The sequence below is a fragment of the Thunnus thynnus genome, chromosome 15, assembly GCF_963924715.1.
Source record: "Thunnus thynnus chromosome 15, fThuThy2.1, whole genome shotgun sequence".
Classification (NCBI taxonomy): domain Eukaryota; kingdom Metazoa; phylum Chordata; class Actinopteri; order Scombriformes; family Scombridae; genus Thunnus; species Thunnus thynnus.
In genome coordinates this window covers 26,140,419-26,160,961 of record NC_089531.1, presented here as the reverse complement: position 1 = coordinate 26,160,961, position 20,543 = coordinate 26,140,419, and the positions used below count along the sequence as shown (strand labels likewise).

Here is a 20,543-nt window from a genome sequence, read left to right as displayed (position 1 = left end):
ATTATAACCAGATTCACCATCTTAGTTTAGTGTGTTTTGCTAATTAACACTAAACACAAATTAAAGCAGAGGCTGATGAGAATGCCATTAGTTTTTCAGGTGTTCTGTCATAAACCAAAGTATTGGGGGGAAAAGAATTGACCTGATGATGGTGCGAGATGAAAAGTTAAGGGATCCCCAAAGTAATCACAATTCATCCCGAGGGAGACATGGATGTATGTACCAAATTTCATGGCAGTCCATCTAAAAATTGTTGAGGCATTTCACTAAAACCACAAATGACAACCTTGTGGTGGCACTAGAGGAGTCAGGGGATCATCAAAATCATTAGGATACATCTGCGGGGCACCATGAATGTCTGAACAGAATCTGGACCAAAGTCGTTGAAGGGCTGAAAGACAGACCAGCATTGTCATCTCTAGAGCCATGCAGCTAGCATGGCTAAAAACATTCCAAAACAATTCTTTAATAGAGCATGAAAGTTCATTCTTGACCTTGGACTAGGAGTATTTTGACAAAAAGAAACCAAACTTAAGTTTATGTTGGAGGTCATTTGCCATTGTCCCAAAGTTTACTGAACCAGTAACCTCATCAGTGTCTGAAATCTGACTAACTATATAGTGATCCACTACTGAAGCCCAGTTTACCCAGTTTGAGATTCTCCTCTGACAGTCAAATTATGTTCAAATTACATTTACTTTCAATTCTTGATCATTAATAGTAATGAGTAGGAAGTAAGGGAGAGAGACAATTTGCATGTGTTTGTGTTTGTCAAGCTGTAAATAGGTCAATCATGTAGGCAAGAGAGCAGTGATTATGACTCAACTAATCTGAGTGAGTCATGGGAGCTGATGCACAGGGATATATGTTACACCTCCATATATTCTCTAATCTGCTTTGTTTGTTTGCCAACCTATACACATGCCTCATGATATAAATACTAACTCTAACTTGTCACCATCAACACACACTGTTGATTGATGTTATCCAACCTTGGGAGAGTATATTTTAAGAAAGGAATACATTTATTGTAATATTTGCAAAATAACATAAAGTAGCTACTAGAAACAGGCAGTAGTTTGATCATAACAAATGCAGTTCACTTTTTCTTAAGTTATCCATGTCTAACCGGACTTTAAAGCTGCACTTATCAATGTTTTTACATTAACAATTAAAGTGTAATGTAAAAAGTGTCACTTGTAGTAATTAACCCACAGAAAATTATCACAAAACTCTTCAGCTGCCCTCAGCTACTCTGAGCTTTTAGGCTCTTTTAGGTCATTGTTTAGGCCCAACCCTCCTCCAGGAAAAAAGCTCTGCTAAACCTACGTTACCTGTCAAGCACTTAACAGCAGATGGACAAAGTTAGTGACTAGTTGGTGAACATAATGGAACATTCGGAAGCAAAAGAGCCAGATATTGTGCCACTTTAAACAGCAGTAATTACCTGGCCTAAGCTAAACTGTTTTATCAAACAAACAGTTCAAAGTGGCCTGTCCAGACCATAATATAGTAAATGGTTTAGGAAGATTATTTCCACGTAGTTCATGTCACAGCTCGTACTCTGGGTTATAACATTTCATGAGACTCCTTGGTTCCAGAAAATATTTGCACTTACCATAAAATTCTTGTGAGGGAGAAAGTCACTTTGGATTTGAGTTTATTCTTCGTTTGGTTAGCCAAAACATTTTTGCTTTATTGACATAGATGTTAACATGTTTCCCACTAGATGAATTGTAATAACTTTTCATTTCAATTTATCCAGTACTTAGGTTTATGACTACTACCTGCAAAACTAATGACATTCCCATCATCCTCTGCTGTATTTTGTGTTTTGTGCTAATTAGCAAATGTTAGCATGCTAACATGCTAAACTAAGATGGTGAACATGGTAATTATTATGCCTGCTAAACATCAGTATTGACATTGTGCATGTTAGCATGCTGACATTAGCATTTAACTCAAAGCACCACTGTGCCTAAGTACAGCCTCAGAGAGCCACTAGCATGGCTGTACAATAGGCTCTTAGTCTTGTTTAATCATGTTTGGTGCATAGTGGCCATTGCTGTTACAGTTCTGTGCTGTGCTTCCCACGGATTATTTATTAATCATACTATTTAGATGACACAGTGATGTTTTTTTCCATGAGCCTTCAGTTAATTAAGTGAGAGTCTGTGGGTGGTGCTTTTTAAATCTGTTCAACCATGGAGGTGGAAAAGCTTTCATGAACTGTCGGTATCAATTTTGTGTTGTCGTATTTCAACTGGCCCTCTAGAGTAGCAAAACAGATTTTGTGCATATGAAAATGTCACAGTTATTACTTCCGTGTGTTTCTGAGAGCACTATCAATTGCATAATTGGCTGTTTACCTTATGATCGTCACCAACTGGAGTTTCCTCTCTTTTCATTTACGACTTCATCCCCATTTTTGAGGGATTGTAGGAATCCACTGCAACTGCAGTGGACCACCAGTGTCACTGATAAAAGAATTACCCTTCAGTACATAGCCAGTCTGATGTTTATCTGACATGAGGATAGAAGGGTTAAGATGTGATTTACCTTTTCCCCACAGAGATTTTGGTGGAAACAGAAGCAGGCTTGTCTTTCCCCACCTGGGCAGATCAGATGTCATTCCCCCTGCCTACAGCAAGTCAAACTGAAGCCCCTGCCTTGTGGCCATCCATCAACCCTCCTTGCCTCCTCCTCAGCATGAAGCCCTGATGCCATTGCCTGCTGAGCCATATTTCATGAGGAAACATCAACACTGCCAGTGAAATGTTGCTTCTCTTTGCAAGGCTTAGTATACAGTGTGTAACTCTGGGAAATCCAATTGAGAGGAAAATGAGACCCAGTGCTAGCAGGCAGGAGGCATATGCAGTATGCTTAAAATAATACATTTTTAGACTTGCATCGCACACATCTTATACCTTCCAAATACCATCTGGATCCTTTGAAGTAAAGAATGTAATATGTGATCTTACACATACACACTTACCTGAAGGATTTCTTTTTGAGTTTCATAGAGAGCATATTTTATGCTCAGGAGTGCCAAGTGATGGACATCTGTGGAATATTTTGCAAATGAATCCAAATCAAGCAAACATCCCTCCAAAGTTTTCCCAATTTCTATCTCCAGCTCATAGTTTTCTTGGACCAAAACAAAGCTTCTTTTTGCCTATCCTGGCTGCTGCCTACATATCGTTTTTGCTGTGGTTGAAATCAGCAGACAACCAGATGTGTTGAGTCTTTTTTGTGGGGGAGGGGCATGTGAGTAATATGGAGTGGATCTCATGGGGTAAGTGGGCAGAGGAGTTATGGTATACCTAGTCTGTGTTGCTCATATCATTATATAACACTGTTATATAATTCAGTGGTTCTCCACTTTTTCACTTCAAGGACCCCTAAACTGACATAAATTAGACCACAGACCCCCATTTGATTAAAATTTTGTCCCAGGGTCCCCCATCTGATAAGATTTTTGCTTTTGGATGCTTTATTACAGAAAGTGTATGAAACTCATGACCAAAATAGTCACACATTCTTTGACTGTGTTACAGAATTATAGTGAAAATAAATTACTTCCCTTTTTGCTGGGGATCCCTTGGAATCCTCTCAAGGACCCCTGGGGGTCCCTGGACACCATTTTGAGAACCACTAATATAAGCTGTCTGAGGCCAACTGATAAACAAGAGCCACTATACAGAATCAGCCCAGCTGGGTGCATTGAAGATGTAGAGTGCCAGGCAGGTAATCAATCATTTGGAAAGAATTTACTGTTATTGGTTATGCAAGTGGAGAGCTGATGCGGTCGGCAGTGAAACTGTCTGCCATTGCTGATTTCACTTTCAGAGCCAAAGTGAGCGCCAGGCAATCAAAGCCACAGGGGATCAGAGCTCCAGTCACTAAGAAGATCCATATGCCAGGAGCAGGGGCCAGACTTTTCCAAGTTCACCTCTCTGTTTTCCCATTGCCCCACAGCAGAGGAGCCTCCTGCAGCCCTACACCCCATCCTCCACACCCCTTGTTCACAGTCAGTGGCCCCATTTGGTACAGTGGCCATTAATATTTATGAGAGGAGAGCTCCTCGCAGGGGCCCAAGGGTGACAAACAGTGTGACCTTTCAGAGGGCCAGTGTTTACTGTGTCTGTCAGGAAGGCGGTTGGATAGTGGAAGACAGGCCCCTCCACCCACCCTCTCCGTCCATCTTTCTTTAAACCAAATGAAAGCAGGCTGGAGTTTGGCTTGAGCAGATGTTGGTATGATACCATTAGGTTTAGATGAAGCACTGGCATCGGCTTCAGCAGCTGTGTGGAGGCCTGTGAGCTGAAATCATCCATGTCATATAAAAAACCTCTCTGTGCCATTTCAAGACATGACCTTTCCATTCAGCAAATCTTTCCCAAATTTGTGTCGTGCGCTCGCACGGTGTCTCTTTTTGTTTATAGTCTACACCCTCAGTGGCCTGGGACTCTCTCTTAAAAATACAGTTCATTATTTTCAGTCTGGGAGTGACTCAACAGAATTTAGTGCTCAGCCGTCTGTGTTCCAGCCCTTATTTGTCATGAAAACACAGACCGAGGCTTCTATTCACTGTCTGTGATGTTGTCTGTAAATTATAGGCTACTCACTAATTTGTTCAAATAAAGCGGTGAAAGCAGTGGATACATAAATGAATATTTCTGTTCTGCTTGTTTTGGAAAAATAAATTCAGCTACTGGGGCAATTATATGGTATGTGTTAGTCCAGGAAAATTATGACTAACTTGACTTTGTTGATTGATTCATCACTGAGCTGCCCTTATGTTTTCTGAGATTTTATTTCTGTCCAACTGACCTCAAAATTCAAATTAGAGAAGAAAAATGTGACTTATATTAGTTCTCCTGTAGTTTTATAGTGATATTTTATATCTGTTATATATGTTATATTTTATAGTGAATGACATTTTATTTGCCTTTGAGAGTACAGGCATTGGAATCAAATTTCTTAATAACTCACACAGATATTTCACATTATGCTCTAGTATTATGAGGCAGAATGGACCAAACACTTAAAATGTCAATTAATGCACATTAAAGGGACATTGTTCAATTTAACAGTTGGAAAAGGTAAAATTAGCAGTTTTCTTCACAAGGTCCATTTAGTAGCTGTCCTGGAGCTTTCGATCACATCAAATGATTTTCCTGAGTACATATAGTTTGCCCAGTTGCCACTGAATTGTAGATGTTCAATTTTGATTTTTGAACACTATAATCCTTAAGATTTTCATAATGTCAGACCCAAATTTTGATACTATTTATGGGTGGCACCTTACATTCACTTTAACATTCTGTTATTTCCATTAATGTATTTACACTTATTAGTTACCTCTGTGTATGGTAGTTTGCATTGTCAGTGGCAGACTCCAGCATTCCCAAGCTGGATTCAAATGGCATGCACACGCACAAGGGATTCACAGGAAACCACACAGGCATACTGGAAAAAACTTGTAGTAAAATAAGAAACTCTATCTGCTGGTGAAGATCATGTGATATGACTGAAAGCTCCATTACGTACTATAATGAACCTTGTGGTGAGATTATTATCTCAACTGCTGTTTCCAAGATCAAGAAACTGTCAACCTCAGATTTTGACTTCTTAAAATCTACGTATGAATGAATAACATATATCATACCATGGTTGGTTAATAGGAGCACCTAGCCCAAGTGAGCAAACGGAGTGTATACATTTGCAAAACAGATATTTTTAGTTATTGGATTTTTACACCTTCACATAAATGTCCTGGATTTTCATTCTTTTTGACAGAAATTCCCCAATAAACATGTTTTTAACTCATTTTGTGGCCCAGAAAAATGCCCCAAAAGCCAAGGTGGAAGCATACTTTCACTGCCCACTGTATGGCACAGGCAGCCCCTTTGCATTTCAGGACAACAAATAAACATCACCATGGTGAAGCCGGTCTGGATATCCACAGATCCTACAAATAGAAATCCAGTGAGCTCCTGGGAATTGCTTGCTAACAACATGATGATGGATGGAGCAATGCCACCCAGTCCAGTAAAACAGCTTTATGAGAAAAAGTTCAGCACCACTTCCGTCATTCTTCAGTTGTAAAGACTGAAATTAGTATCAATCCGATTCAATCATTCTTGACTAAAAGAATTTAATTTGCTTTTACTATATCTCAATTGTGGATTCTTGTACATGTGGTGCTTTTATGGGACTTAATTTGGATGGCGGCAGTTGAAATTGGGAAAGCATAGTTCTCACCACTTATAAAATATGTCTTGATTTGTTGACCTCCTTTCTATAATCCCTAACCCCCACCTCCCATGATAAATATTTCTTTAACTTCCTTGTAAAACCATGTTCCTCAGTGTTCACTGTGTTCACCTTTGTTTGAGAAGATTCAGCCACCCATGTAGCATCTCATTTGAAGACAAATTTGTTTTTCTGTTACAATCTCCCCAGGCAGTAATATACCCAGATAAGGAGCTGAGAGTTGACGACATTGAACAGTTTGTTACACTGGAGACCACTCTTGGCTCCATGCTCGACCTGACCCTTCGCATCATCCCCCAGGTGGTATCTGTCACCACTAAAGAAGACATTCCCATAATCTAATCAGCAGACATGCAAACCTACCTTATCCCTGCACAACATGCAAACTCTAATCGTTATACAGAGATTACTCTTCACAGCAGACTGGCACAGAAAGGAGTGACAAAATGATAACAGGACCTTTTCAGCTCCAATGTCTGTGGTGGGGGTTGAACCCAGAAGGGCCCACCCACGTAGACTGGAGAAGACGGGGTGTGAGCTGGTAAGCACTGTGGAACAGTATGAACCACAGTGCTTACCGCAGTGTCAGATTTATCTGTGGTATTTGTCCAGGAAAAACACAAGTGTGGCTACCTGCCTTAAATCTAAGGAGCATGACTTTAAAACCTTCAACTGCTCATGGAGAAACTGTTGGGGCAGGAAAACCTCCTTGGCATAGCCTACATTAAGATTTGGATTTTCATTGTGCAACCATAACCTCCAAAGTATCTGAATTTTTACACCATAAATTACCTTTTTGTAATGTTATATTAAACAGTCTACAGCCATGCTAACTGATTGCAAATGTAGACATGCTAACATGCTCACAATGACAATGCCAAAATACAGAAATTTAGCAGGTAATGTTAAGTTTGGCATGTTAGCATGCTAACATTTGCAAAGTAGCACTAAACACAAATGGAATGTAGTTAGCTTGAAAGTATTTTCTCATAAATCAAAATATTGGACACATTAAAATTTTGATGTGATGATGGCACTACGTAGAAAAGGGATCACCAAAATTCTAATAATTAATCCTCAGAGGAACATGAATGTCTGTACCAAATTCCACGAAAATCCATCTAAGGGAGATTTCATGCAAAACCACAAATGTCAACCTCATGGTGGCACAAGAAGAAAAGTCGGAATCAGCAAAGTCATTTGGATTAATTGTCTACAAACCATGAATATCTGTACCAAATTTTTGTGCTAATCCATCCAGATGTTGAGATATTTCACAGCTAAAACTTGATGTGCTGGTGGCATTAGATGAAATATCAAGGAATTAGGATTCATCCTCTGGATAGTATTAAAGTCTCTACAAACTTTTATGGCAATCCATTCAACAGTTGTTGAGATATTTCAGGCTGGACCAAAGTGTTGGACTGACTGACATGGATGGTGGACAGACAGGCATTGCCATCCCTGGAGCCTTGCTGCTAGTGTGATAAAAATTTCAAAGATGGTTTTATTCAGATTAATTGTGGGGATTTCAACTAAGCTTTCAGTACATTTACAACTTGCTGTAATTTGTTAATTAATATTACACATTTCTAAAGATGCTCCTAACAGCTCTCTGGATGACTCTTGAGGTCTGGCCACCAGGCGTAGAAATCACTGGTTTGTTAAAGATAAGACAAGCGCCGTCTCAGATGTGACTTCATTGTGTGTTTATGCCAATGGAACTCCCCAGGGCTGCCCTATGTTTCCTAGAGTGTTTCTGTAGCAGTTTGGAGACAAGTCTGACAGCTAGCCCATGGAGGAAAATTTCCCTTGTCGCATTTATATCTCGCCCCCTTAATCATTCTGACAGTCGCTTTCCTTCCAAATGAACTTTTATAGAGAAATTAGTGAGCGCTTCACTCAAGTGTTGCAGCACTGCTTTACAGCATAGTGCTTTCTGTCTCCATCAGAAGCAATAGTAAGCAGGTGTGTCCCAGCTAGATGCCATTTCATGCTCTACTAAATCTCAAGAAGTCGTCCCCCATGCAAAAGTAATTAGGATAAAATGACATAGCAGGAGAAATGCTGGTCTAAGTGAGGATGAAATACTGAACTGTTTTGATCATCCAGGAAGAAAAGTGCTGGAATGCATCATTACATTTGCTGAAAAGCCAGCAGTCCCATTTCACCACCTGGTCCTCAGCTGCCTTCTCAGAGCGCAACTCATCCAAGACAAGCAGCAGCAATCTCCCCTTTCTGAATGAGGCCAAGGAAACCCCTTGTTGGATGCACAAGTGGAAGGAAATGGCTAATGTATGGGCTTGAGCTCAGGGGAATCCGTTTCTCAGGGAAAAAAATGCACAGGGCTTGAACAAGTGAGTGTTTGTGTCAGGCCAGTCAGTGTCTGGCTGATGGAACACAGACAACACACTGAGGAGTTTGTGTGTGATCAAGAAAGATAAGGAAAGATAGACGGAGAGAGATCTTTAGAGGCACAGAAACTGAGACAGTGAGATACAGAGAATGCAATCCTCAGACTTATTTGAGTCAACTGGAGCATATTAAAACAGTTTGTCCTTGTCTTACGTCTATGAACTTGGTACAGAACGTAAAGAAAGACCAATGTGCCACATCATTCCATTTTGACATGTTTTAATGATTTTAAAAACAAATACCCTGACCTTGGATATAGAAATGTACAGTAACCTGGATGAAAAAGATTCAAAAACAATTCTGACATAGCAACTACTATAAAGACATTGGTCAGTTTCAGGCACTTGGAACCACATACAGTCTTTGTCATGCTACACAAGAAAGTACTTCTTTGGTCCTTTTCCCTCCTAGGCAGGTCAGTCGAAACCACAGACAGAACAAAAAAACAGCTTTCTGGTTTCTTACCAAGTATTTACATTTCAGACCCAATACAAGCCTCCATCAGACAAGAAACAGAACTAACAAAGTTCCTCCGTCACATATCAACCCTTCATATTTTTCCATACATGTCCACATTGGTTATGAAGTGACAACAGAAAAAAGGGTATAATTATAATGGCTCGAATGAGATTTTTTTTTTACAGCAGTATTAATCAATATAACTTAGTGGAATTGTTTTGATATAAGATTTGGCAAAAAAAGATACATTATTCCTTTTTGTTCACGTTGGGCCTCAAACCAAAAAAGCCACATTGCTACAGAGGAACCCAGCACTCAAATGAAATGCTCAGCTTACAACAATGTAAAGATAAACCGTAAAGCTCTCCAGACATCCTACAAGTCATTGCTCAGCTGCAAGGCAGCCATGTCTGATAAGAGTTACTGCATGTAGGCACTGGTGACTGAACTTGTGCCACATAGTAGTTGCTGAAGTTGACGTCTCTGACATAGGGAGCGGGCTGGTAGTAGCAGGTGATGTTGGACAGAGCAGGGATAGCATTCTGTTCGGCCATTACTCGCAGCGCCAGTGCGGAAATAAGTGCCAGCGTCTGTCTGCGCTCGTGGCCCATCAGACACACAGTGCTCTCATCCACCACCCGCCTCAACGTCACCAGGTAATCGTAGCGCTTGTGCTCCATGCCCGCAAAGTGGTTCTGCAGATACGCCCCCAGTTTCCTATGCTGCTCGTTTATGTCGGGGAAGTCGATGAAGAAGCGCGAGCACATGTAGCGCTGCATCTGTTTTATCTGAGCCTCCGAGGATGGCCTGAAGCCTCGCACCAGCAGGTGGCAGTACTTGAGCAGCCCGCCGCCCCGGATCTCTTCTGGGCTGCGGGTGGCGATAGTCCTGGAGCGAAGATGACCCAAAGCTTCCTCAAAGTCTCCATACATGCTCTCCCCCTGCACTGTGGGGTGGAAGGTTTCAGACATGGCCGTCTCCGAGCAGCGGTCGAAGAGCAGCAACGAGTCCAGAGTGATCTGGAAGGAGTCAACACTGAACTCAAACTGCCTCCGCAGGGAGTCCACAAACTTCAGTTCCACGTTCTTGCCGGTGTTGTTGGACAGCGAGATGAGGCTCCAACGGTCCGTCTCATTGCAAACTTTCACCAGTTTCTGGACGTACGCCTCCTTCAGGGCGAGGGCTGTAATTCGCTCCCTGCACACCCCTTCAGGCAAGAAGTCCACCAGGCAGTCAAGCACCACATCTTTCACCAGCCGGAACGTTTTGTCGTCAGTCAGACTCAGGCCGAAGATCAGGTCCAGGTCTTTGTAGCCAAGGCCATTGTCCTGGTGAAGCACATGGCTGGCTGCCGAGCCATTTAACTTGACATCACGCACCACCACGCCCCGCTCCTCCAGTCGAGCCCTGACCACCTAAAAGATACAGAGACATGGAAGAAAACCTGAGTGATGGGTATCCACAAAAAGTTAACAATCAGAAGAGCCTGACACAGGAAACATTAAAACACAAGGAGCAAGAGAGTAAGAAAAGTTCAATTGCACCTTCTGCTCCTCTTACATCTTACTTCTCGTCTTGCTTGTCCTTTCAACACAATCGCAATGATGATGGAACAGATAATCAAGCTAATGTTACTGCTAGCACTACTACCCTTAAAGTGGCTAACAACAAGGCTAGCATTGATCAAAGCATAGCTTCCAAACCCCTTGCCATGAAAAGCAGGATAGGCTATATTACATTTATGAATTTTAAAATGATTTAATGATTTGCTGGTACCAGCCGATACACACGCCAACATGTGAATAGGGGGAGTACTGGCACTTATTTTTTTCCACTTCAAGCACGGGACATAATAAAGCTTGAGGGAAAATCTAATAGTAATGAAAACAGAAAGCATAATGAGGCATGAACAAATTCCTATTTTTTTGGTGGTGGTTTAGTCTAATATACTTTGTGCCTAGATATCTGAATTGATGTCAGAAAAAAGGAAAGAGTAAATTAATTCCAAACAAAAAGTCTAAAAAAAAAAAAACAATTGGACTTTATAAGTTTAGTATGAATTATAAAGCCATGTGGTAAAACAAGTTAATGAAATATGCCTTTCCACACATTGTTTTACTGCTTGAACTTTTAAGTAGAATGTTAAATATAAGACACCTGACTATAGCAAACAGTCTGCAGGATTTGAGCATTTTTAAAACTATTTTATGGCAGGTGAATGCAGAAGCTATATGCAGAGTCTGTCTGGGAAAGCCACTTGAAGGCAGAGGCAAATTACTGAAGCAGGTAGGGTTTCAGTATTTTTGCTTAAGGACATTTTGTCAGAAAAGCGGCTGCTTAAAGGCTGTGATCCTCCACTCAGTGGCTGGTATCATTAACCATAACTGATCCTGTCGCCTGGGGGATGATAATGCCCTAATGTACATACTGTACAGTACACCAGTAATGAGTTGAATAGCTGATTTAGCAGACCTATCTCTTCATATATGAAATGGGAGCAACTTCAGCACAACAGAGATAAGCTGTGGAGAGTGACAAGTCGGGGCTTGTCTGCTGTAAGAGTCTCTTAACTAAAAAGAGAAAAAAATAACAGCTCAGCTGTGAACTTTTAAACTTGTAGCCTATAACCATATTGAGAAAATGTGATCCTTTGCTGTCATATAAACACTCTTTGGCAAGGAAAAGATTTATCTGGTTATTGGAACACACACCATGCTACACCACAGTGATGCTTGGGAAAACTGTTGAGCTACAGACAACTGAGATGTTTATGCTTCCTGTCTGTTGCATCACTCAAATGACACTAAGGGGAGAAAAATGGCCAAACAAGGCCAATACTGAAGAAATCCAAAACACAGCTGTCTGCTAGACAACTCTAATTGAGCCCAGGGGTTTTGCTCATAACCTACCAGCTATCTATCTATCCAGCCAGGTAATCCTATCAGAATTTATTTTAGAGCCCAAGATTTGATAATTCAAGGTGTAAACTGAATCCAGTAAATCCATTTTTAGTGGTGCAGTGCTTCTTGATAGTTACAAAGGATATACCTGCTATTTTGTGATTAGCACATGCAGTTGATGATATTTTTTAATCAGAGGTTATTCTTCTTGTATATTTAGTTGTCACTTCAGCTAAGGTAGTGACTAAAGTGGAAAACAGGATTAAAGGAAGTAAGACAAGCAAGGTATTTTTATGTTGCAATTACCGTTCCCTTCCTTTGTCTTCATCTAAACTCTTCAGGTACCTCATTTTTGTAACGACCCATACTGGTAAAGTGTTTCCATTGCATGTCTGGTAAAGATCCTTGATGTTAAATAAAGGAGTAATTCCCTTTCTTTCCAAGAGTGCAACAAGAGGGCCAATTTCATGTCTGTGTAGTACAGCTCTGGAGGTGGGACGTGTTTAACATAGATTATCTTAAAAACTGGAAGCAGGGGAAAACAGCTAGCTTGGTCTCCAAAGTGAAAAAATACACCTAGAAACATTTACACATATCTTATTGTTTAATCATCACACAAACAGAAATGTGTAAAAATTTGAAGATGTAGGGTTAGTTATGTGCTGGAATGTGCCTGTACAAAGTCCAAATGACGACTGTGTCTGTCTACCAGCATGTTAGCTGGTGATGCTGTACAGAAGTACTAGAACTTGTTTGTCAAGACAAAGTAACAGCACATGACTTTTTCCTTTTTCTTTGTACAGATTAAACAAAGATACAATGTGGAAACAAAATAGCTTCAGAGCTGTTGGTAAAGGTAATTTTTCACTTTGGGCTGCCTCCAGTCTTTGTGCTAAGCTAGGCTAACCACATCCTGATTCCAGCCTTGTACTTAACACAGACATGGAATTAGTGTCAATCTTCTTATCTCACTCTTGGAAAGATAGTAAATAAGTTTTTATTTCCCAAAATGGTGAACCAATTTTTAAAACTAAAGGTTGTGATACATAAGCAACATGTTTGAATGCAAACTTTTATGAATAGACCTATGTAGAGAACAAGTTCTCCCACAGTCAAACTTTTTCTGCTGATTTTCTTTCACCTAAGCCCTGGTCAAAAAGATAAAATCGCATCAAGAATATTAACACTAAGTAATTTATTCAGCCATATTTAACCAAGCTTAGCAAAGGAACCATGTAACTCCAAAACCCAGTAAGAAAAGGTCATCTGCTTTGTTGAGTGAAACTGTGCAGGGTTTCACAGGGAACTAGACAACACTTCAGAGAAATGGAATTTTCTTTAACTATCCAGCAAGGGAAACCCACAGCAGTATTTGCTCTGACCTCACACTTAAACAGTTGGTCCGAGTTAACAGCATGCCATAATCTGCCTGTCTGGGGGTCCCAAAAGGAACATTTGAGGAAGCAAAGCTCCACCACCCCCACCATCCCTGTTCTTCAGCACTCATAAAGCAAGCTAGTACATTTCCCAAATGACGCACCAGCACCTGGTGAGCTGAGCGAGGGGAGACACTTCCGTCGACGTTGGAGCAAAAAAAAATGCTTGTAAAAAGAGCCGCAAACACACCAGACTGTCTGGTGTTGACAACGCCTTGGCGACACATAACAGTCTCTCCAGTCTCAATAGTTTCCTTGAGTATTTCATTTAAGCTGCGGCCTGAATGTGTTTTTTATTATGGCAGTTTGAAATGACCAGCCATTTACCAGCCCATAGTCCCCTGGACGCCAATGAGAGCTCTGGGCAGTGAGTCAGATTATCCTTCTGCCAAGGAAATGGCGACAGCGAATAAGGAGTTACGAGTCCCTGACCTTCGCATTCACTCCAAAACTAACCCAGCCAGTCAGTCGTACAGTAGCTTGGCAGGCAGCGGGGGATGATGATGGTTTTTCCTTTGATTTGAAAGGTTTCCTTGAATTTCCTATGTACGGGTGGTCAATTCACCTGTATGCTTGGACCAGAGTGAGTCACAGGGTGAAATATGATGCTGTTGCTCTGCTATGAGATGGATGTTTTCAGTGAGGGATTTGTTCATCTGCTTCCTGATTTCACAGACGTTTTTAATGTCTCAGACCCTTAAAACTTTTAACTTAAAACCTGTTTGATAGGATTTTATCCAAGGAACCCATTTGGGGAGATTTCAGTGGTGTTTAATTTTTGAGCTAGCTATGTAAGATAAAACTGGTGAGAGTGAATACTGTGGTAAGAATAGCCATCCTTATATATCCTCTAACTGTGATAGTGTCTTGTGATTTAATTGTGAAATCAAGCTATTCCCAGTCTTGGTCAGGGCTCCTGCAACCAGCTCAAGGGCCAATATGAACCCATGAGTGAGCTGACTCAAATGTGTCTTATTCATTACATGCAAGAGTACAGTGTTGAATTCAGCATTGAAACCGTATCCTAATTCATCAAATGGACTTCTTATTATAGCAATTTTTTAGTGACGTTATTCTGAAAAACTTTTTGATTTGTTGTTTGTTTGATAATGTCAATTAGGTTTTATCCTATAAAAATCATTTTTGTAGGATCTTTTAAATCTATACTCTATCTCTATACTTTTAAATCAATTTTTGAAATACTACAGTCATGAGCCCAAGTCCCCACAATGTACAACCCCCTTTAGATTTTTAAAAATTATTATTATTATTATTTGGATTTTTCTTTTTTTTTCAACAGGTAATTCTAAATGCTGTTTCAAAGCCTCATCCATACTGCCGAGACTAAAAACGTTTGGGGAGGAAGGGAATACTGTTCTATTTATTACTTTTTTGTTGATTGTAGAATGTTACCTCCCTCCAGACTGCTAAAATCCTCAAAATCCTAGAATACCAAAAAGGTGACCTCTGTCTCCTTAATGGTAGCTACTGCCCTGGGCACACAGAAATTGATGCATGTTTCTGTTTAGAAGTTATGTGTAAGTAGCATTAGCTATTTGGGCTTAGCCAAAAGATAAAGAGCACCACCCACAGAAACGCCAACCTCACCAATGGAAAATCCAGCTAATGAAATACCATCATTGCTGTCCACACTGTTTGATCTCTGAGAAACACAAAGATGTGCAAAATTATGAATTGAAAACAAACTGCCAGATAAAAATCATTATCGAACAGTCTAAACTGAACATTCCCAGGTTACCTCCTCAAGGGAGATTGGTAGCATGTGGTGTATTCATGTTGCCCAATCTCAACAATAGCCTAGTGAAGACTTGGTTTACAGTCTGGCAAGGGCCGCAGTAGAGTCAGGCGACTGGTCTTCACTTACCACAGTGATACGTTGTCAAGCCTGACCCACAAGCCCAGTGTTATTACAGGCACTAATCCACTCCTCACATTCTGCTCCAAATCCAGGCCACTCACTACCATCCGTGAAAGTGGAGCACTATTTCCAGTTAAAAAAAAAAAAAAAACACACAATGGTGAAACACACCACTGAGCAGGAAAAAAGGGAAGGAACTTATCTCCACCATGTACTGTAGACACAACAATTTTGTTTAAATATGATACTGTAGCTTGCAGAGCTGGAATAAGAGACGACCCTTCTGGTGGCCAAAAAAAACACACTGGCCTCCATACCTCCACCCCCACACACGAAACCACTCGACAAATTATGTAAACTATGACACATGCATCAAATATCTGTGTTTATCATCACGTGGAATAATGCTACCAGGTATGTATATAGGGCCGGCTGAGTGAACATGTGTAGTCCCCAAATATTCTGACTCTGGGTTGACGACTATGGACATTAAGTGAAATGGAGAGTACAGGGGTGTCACTAACATTAAGAGTTTTCCGTCACTGCTCCCATGGCTCACCCACAACCAGACCACAAACAGATGTTATTTAAATGTGGCCCTCAGACAAACCCACCACTAAGAGGGGCCCCTCTGGCTACTGGGGAGTGTGATCCATTGGTCACCTTACCCAGTATATGACGAAATCATCTCTTTCTGTCTCAGGTAGACAGCTCTGTCTGGCTCATATGCTAAAAATAACCAACATTAAAAAAGCAGACTGATGGTTTCGCATGTTTTAGCCCATTTACCACGAATCACGAATACCTCACATTACTGGCAACCGTTTTCCAAAATATATCATGGTGGTTTAGATGTCTGAATGTGTTTTTCCTTCCTTCAAGGCAGCCACGGGTTTCCATTCATGTCCATATGGTATGAAAATCAACTTGCATATGGTGACTGCTCTTGTTTTAGTCAAAATAATGTTATCACTGTGCAGTGTACTTAGTGCGCAATGCTAGCGAAGTTCAGTTCAGCTTGCTTTGAGAAAATGTCAGCAGTGATGTAAGGTATATGTTCTTTTTTTGTAAAAGTGCTATGACATTGAAAAACACTAGTTGTTACCCTTCAGTATAAGTTATCGTTAGATAGACAGAACTACCTACCTTGATAGGGAGATTATTTAAAGCCTAGGTAACTAGCATTAACTTAAAAAGTAAAAAAAATAGAAATTGTTAGAATAGAAATCTTTTACTGCCTGAGTTTTAATTGTCAGTTCATATATATGAATACATAAAAAACTCTCTCCGACAGATTTCAAATGTAGCATTTTTTTGTTTTCGTAACACGTTAGCAAGTTTTTGCACTGCTAATTTGAGTTCACCAACAAAAATCTTATTTTCTTAAACTAAGAATCCTCACACCATATGTCAAAACCAACTCTAGATTTCTAAAATGTTTATCTTGATACTTTTGGGTAAAGCTAGTCCCCTACAATGCCTTAAAATCCAATATGCTGATGTGTTAGCATGTGTCAGGACAGATAATGGAGACACAGAGAAGACTTTGGTGCCTCTCATCAGATATTGGGTATGTAGTGGGCTAAATTTCCAGAAGCCAGTCTTTAAAAATTCCCTTAAAAAGGACTCTGGTTCATGGAAAGAAAACAGTTTGGGGTCCCTGATGTCTACAGGATTGTGGAATGAAGGGAAGACATTAGTGGAGATGTTCAGTACAGATGGCTGGGGCCTCCTTGATTATAGAGGCTCTTTAAATGGTTTGTGTGTGTGTGTGTGTGTGTGCGTGTGTGTGTGTGTGTGTGTGTGTGTGTGTGTGAGGGTCTTTCCTCCCCACAGGATCATCACAGAAAATATGAATCACACAAGTGAAATATGAACCTGGATTACAGGCAAATACATTTAAATAATGTCCAGGAAAATTACAGCCCCTATATGTTTCATTCCTAGTAAATATTCACTAGCTCAGTCATTATCTTGCCCTCATTTTCACAAGAGCTGTGAAAAAAATGACTTAAGGAGCAGAAGCATTAGTGAGCTAGTGGAAAACTACAGTCATGGTGTTAGATCATCCCCAGTCTTGTGTCTGTGTTAAGACTATGAGTGATCAAATGTCTTTTTGAGTGTAATCAGCTCTGCCACAAATCTTTACCACTGCACCGCACAAATGTGCTTTGAAAAAAGCAGTAGCAGTCTCCTTTCATGTGTTAACACACAAAGCTGAGAGAGGCAAGGGTTATATTGTAGGGTTCAGGCTGCTCTGAAGTTATTTTTATCCACGTTGTTAGAGCAACAAGTGAGTTCCGTTTACTTTTTGACATTTTGACATCCACTGAAAAGTCTCTCTTAATGACATGTCATATGACTTGATATGATATAATTCCAGATTATAAAGTATTTCACTAGTTAATTTTCTAGAAATGACTCATCCAGCAAAAGATACATCACTCCACAAGAATTACAAGTCCTCAATGTCACCTAATTTTGAAACATGTTGAATATAATCTAAAACACATCCTACTTACACTCTTTGCTCTTTCATAGCTTGTTAAAATGAAAATATGTGCCTGGACTGTCAGCGTGTCTCCAGTGTGTGTGTGTGTTTGTGTGTGTGTGGAGGGGGGAGACCTGGAGCAACTTTAATGTGCTTAAGACTATTATTTTCCTTCTTCTAACTTACAATTTACTTACTTCTCTAATTTCCATGGCACACTTGTGATTTACACACCGTTTTCTTATCTGAATAAGATACATATTCTATTAAAACTGCATCTCCTGTAGGAAAGTTAGATGTATGATGTTAACATACATTTTGGGATAGATTTAATATTGTATACAGTCCGCCACTCTAACTAAAACACATTAAAGTTACATTTCTTCCTAAATTTCTGTTCACCACCAAGTTGAGATAATGAAGTAGGCTACTTTAATTTCTCTAACATTAATGCCATGTGCGCTCCTGAAACATTACATTAGAGGGGTAGTGAAAAATTATAAGACTGATGGATAGACGGTGGTCTCACCTGAACGATCTGTCGGGGCTGCACGGACAGCGTGGGGAAGTTTCCTCGGCCGTGGATCGGGACGCTCTCTCCCAGGATGGAGTCCAAACGCCGCACCTGATCCCAAGAAAGCACGCTGACCCGCCGACTCAGATCCGAGGCATCACCGGAGGACATGACGACCGGACTCAACGAGATGTCCACAGGGTGTGCAGGCTGGATAATGTGAACAGCAGCGCAGCGCAATTCCCCCTGAAGAGCCGGTGATGAGAGGATAACTGTGGATCAAATGGATTAAACAGACAGCACAGCTGCGTTTCTCTCTCTGTCTCCGCTTCTGGGCAACTTTTAAAAACCTCCAAAATGCAATAAAGTGATGGAAAAGTTTAAAAGAGTGCCGGGCATCTCCAAAACAGACACTTCCAGTCCCCTTATGTCTCGCTCACTGTGTCTCCACTGACTCTGTCTTCAGATTAGAGCCGCCTCTGGACTCACACCGGGTTTTTACCGAGCTGGGATTAACATGAGCCTCCCCATTGGCTGGATAGAGATTTATGAATGCTTCAACATACAGTGGACTACAATCAGCCTGCACACGCGCGCACCCGCGTGCACGCACACATACCTACTTCCCATGCGTCAGATGACAGCTTCAAGGCCTGTAGGAAAAATGATAATTACTATTTAAGCACAATTAAAAGACGCGAATAAGCATGTGAGACTCCAAAACTTGCATACCAGACATAGTATGTTGTATATTCACATGGGAAAATTACAAAATGAAATTTGCGCTGGGAAAAAAAAACGAATATGACGCTGAATACGCTTTAAAAGGAACTTTTTTTGTTTTTGATGTTAAATTTTCACTTTCAGTTCGTGGAAATAAGCAAATTTATCAAAGAGCCTGGACTGAATACAAGACTAACAGGACTAACAGACTGTAAGCTTCACTGTAAAGAAAATCAAAACAAATGGCAAAGTTATCAGTTGAAAGTCATCAGCTCAGTTTTGTCCCCAACAAGGAACTTGACAGCTGGTTTGATATAATGTCAAACTACACTGATCTGGAAAGTTAAATACATGCGATTGGCAAAAGCAGAAAATCTTTTAAGATATTGTATGTTTCCATCCAACTGTCCAGGGAATTATGTGCAATTCTTCATAGCAAAAATCAGGTTGTTTTTCCATAAGGGGATCAATTGCTTTCATGCACTAAAGTTATGTAAGAAATAAATTGCAGGAAAATGAAATGAGCCGATGAAGGCCTTATTATATTAGGGAAGTCATCTTTTAAGGGGGGAAATTATGTAATTCACTTGGTGATACTGTAACGTACAACAAAAGGTCAGAATGGAGACTTATTCATTCCTTGACATTGTGATTGACTAATAGAACTGTTTAACAGAAATTTCAGAACATCCAAGATCATTTTCGACCGCTGTTGACAGAGACTGAATCGTTTGTCAGGCTGATCTTGTGATATTGTGTAATCATGTGTCATTGTTCAATTTAAATAAGAAGAGTTTGTGTTTTCATAGGAATGTCTGTAGAAGAGGAGGAGGGAGAGAACGTCAGTGTCAATGACAACATGCAGAATATATTAATTGTTATGTGCATGTTACAGATCTGTCACTGAACAGTGACTCAATGGTCACTCCCAATTTGCGTATAGGGAATGCTAAACAGCGCCTGTTTGCGTGCTAAACATAACACTGCAAAAATAACTTAGGGCTCCAAAGTCACAGCCAGTCAAGTTCAAAAAATGTAAAATGTTCCAGCCCTAGGGACTGAACACACAGCAAAGAGTTAGCAGTGAAGTGAAGTGAAAAAACATACAGCACCTGGTATTCCCAGGCGGTCTCCCATCCATGTAATAACCAGGCCTGACCTGGAGTGTTTTTGTTGTTTCTGCTTCCAAATGATTGGCCATACCATATAAAGATTTGTCAGACCAAGAACTACATAACTTTTTAAGCTTTTTACAATCACCTTCCAAGCCTTTTGTCAGGGTACAAGATCATCTTGGTGGCCTTATTTCCTCAGTTTGACCGTTGATGCAGTTTGCTTATTATAACAATGAAAGTGGACGGAACCATCACTTTATATTCAAATACAGAACTGACAGACAGGTGACAAATTAAAGGAAAACCAGCAGAAAGTGTCTTAGTAAGGTGTT

General features: G+C 40.4%; 1 protein-coding gene across 1 annotated transcript; it reads right to left on the bottom strand.

Moving 5' to 3' along the window:
* Positions 1 to 8,896: 8,896 nt before the first annotated feature.
* tent5bb (terminal nucleotidyltransferase 5Bb) lies at positions 8,897 to 18,986 on the bottom strand. Its single transcript, XM_067611558.1, has 2 exons — positions 18,389 to 18,986; positions 8,897 to 10,568 (listed from the first exon to the last, which is right to left on the bottom strand). Exons 1-2 carry the CDS (start codon positions 18,542 to 18,544, stop codon positions 9,543 to 9,545), a joined length of 1,182 nt encoding a protein of 393 aa, XP_067467659.1. The 5' UTR covers positions 18,545 to 18,986; the 3' UTR covers positions 8,897 to 9,542.
* Positions 18,987 to 20,543: the final 1,557 nt, after the last annotated feature.

Coding starts and splice junctions, on each gene's coding strand:
- tent5bb (XM_067611558.1), bottom strand. CDS start 18,544: ATGTCCTCCGGTGATGCCTCGGATCTGAGTCGGCGGGTCAGCGTGCTT. Junction 10,569..18,388: donor AGCCCCGACAGATCGTTCAG/GTGAGACCACCG, acceptor TGTATCTTTTAG/GTGGTCAGGGCTCGACTGGA.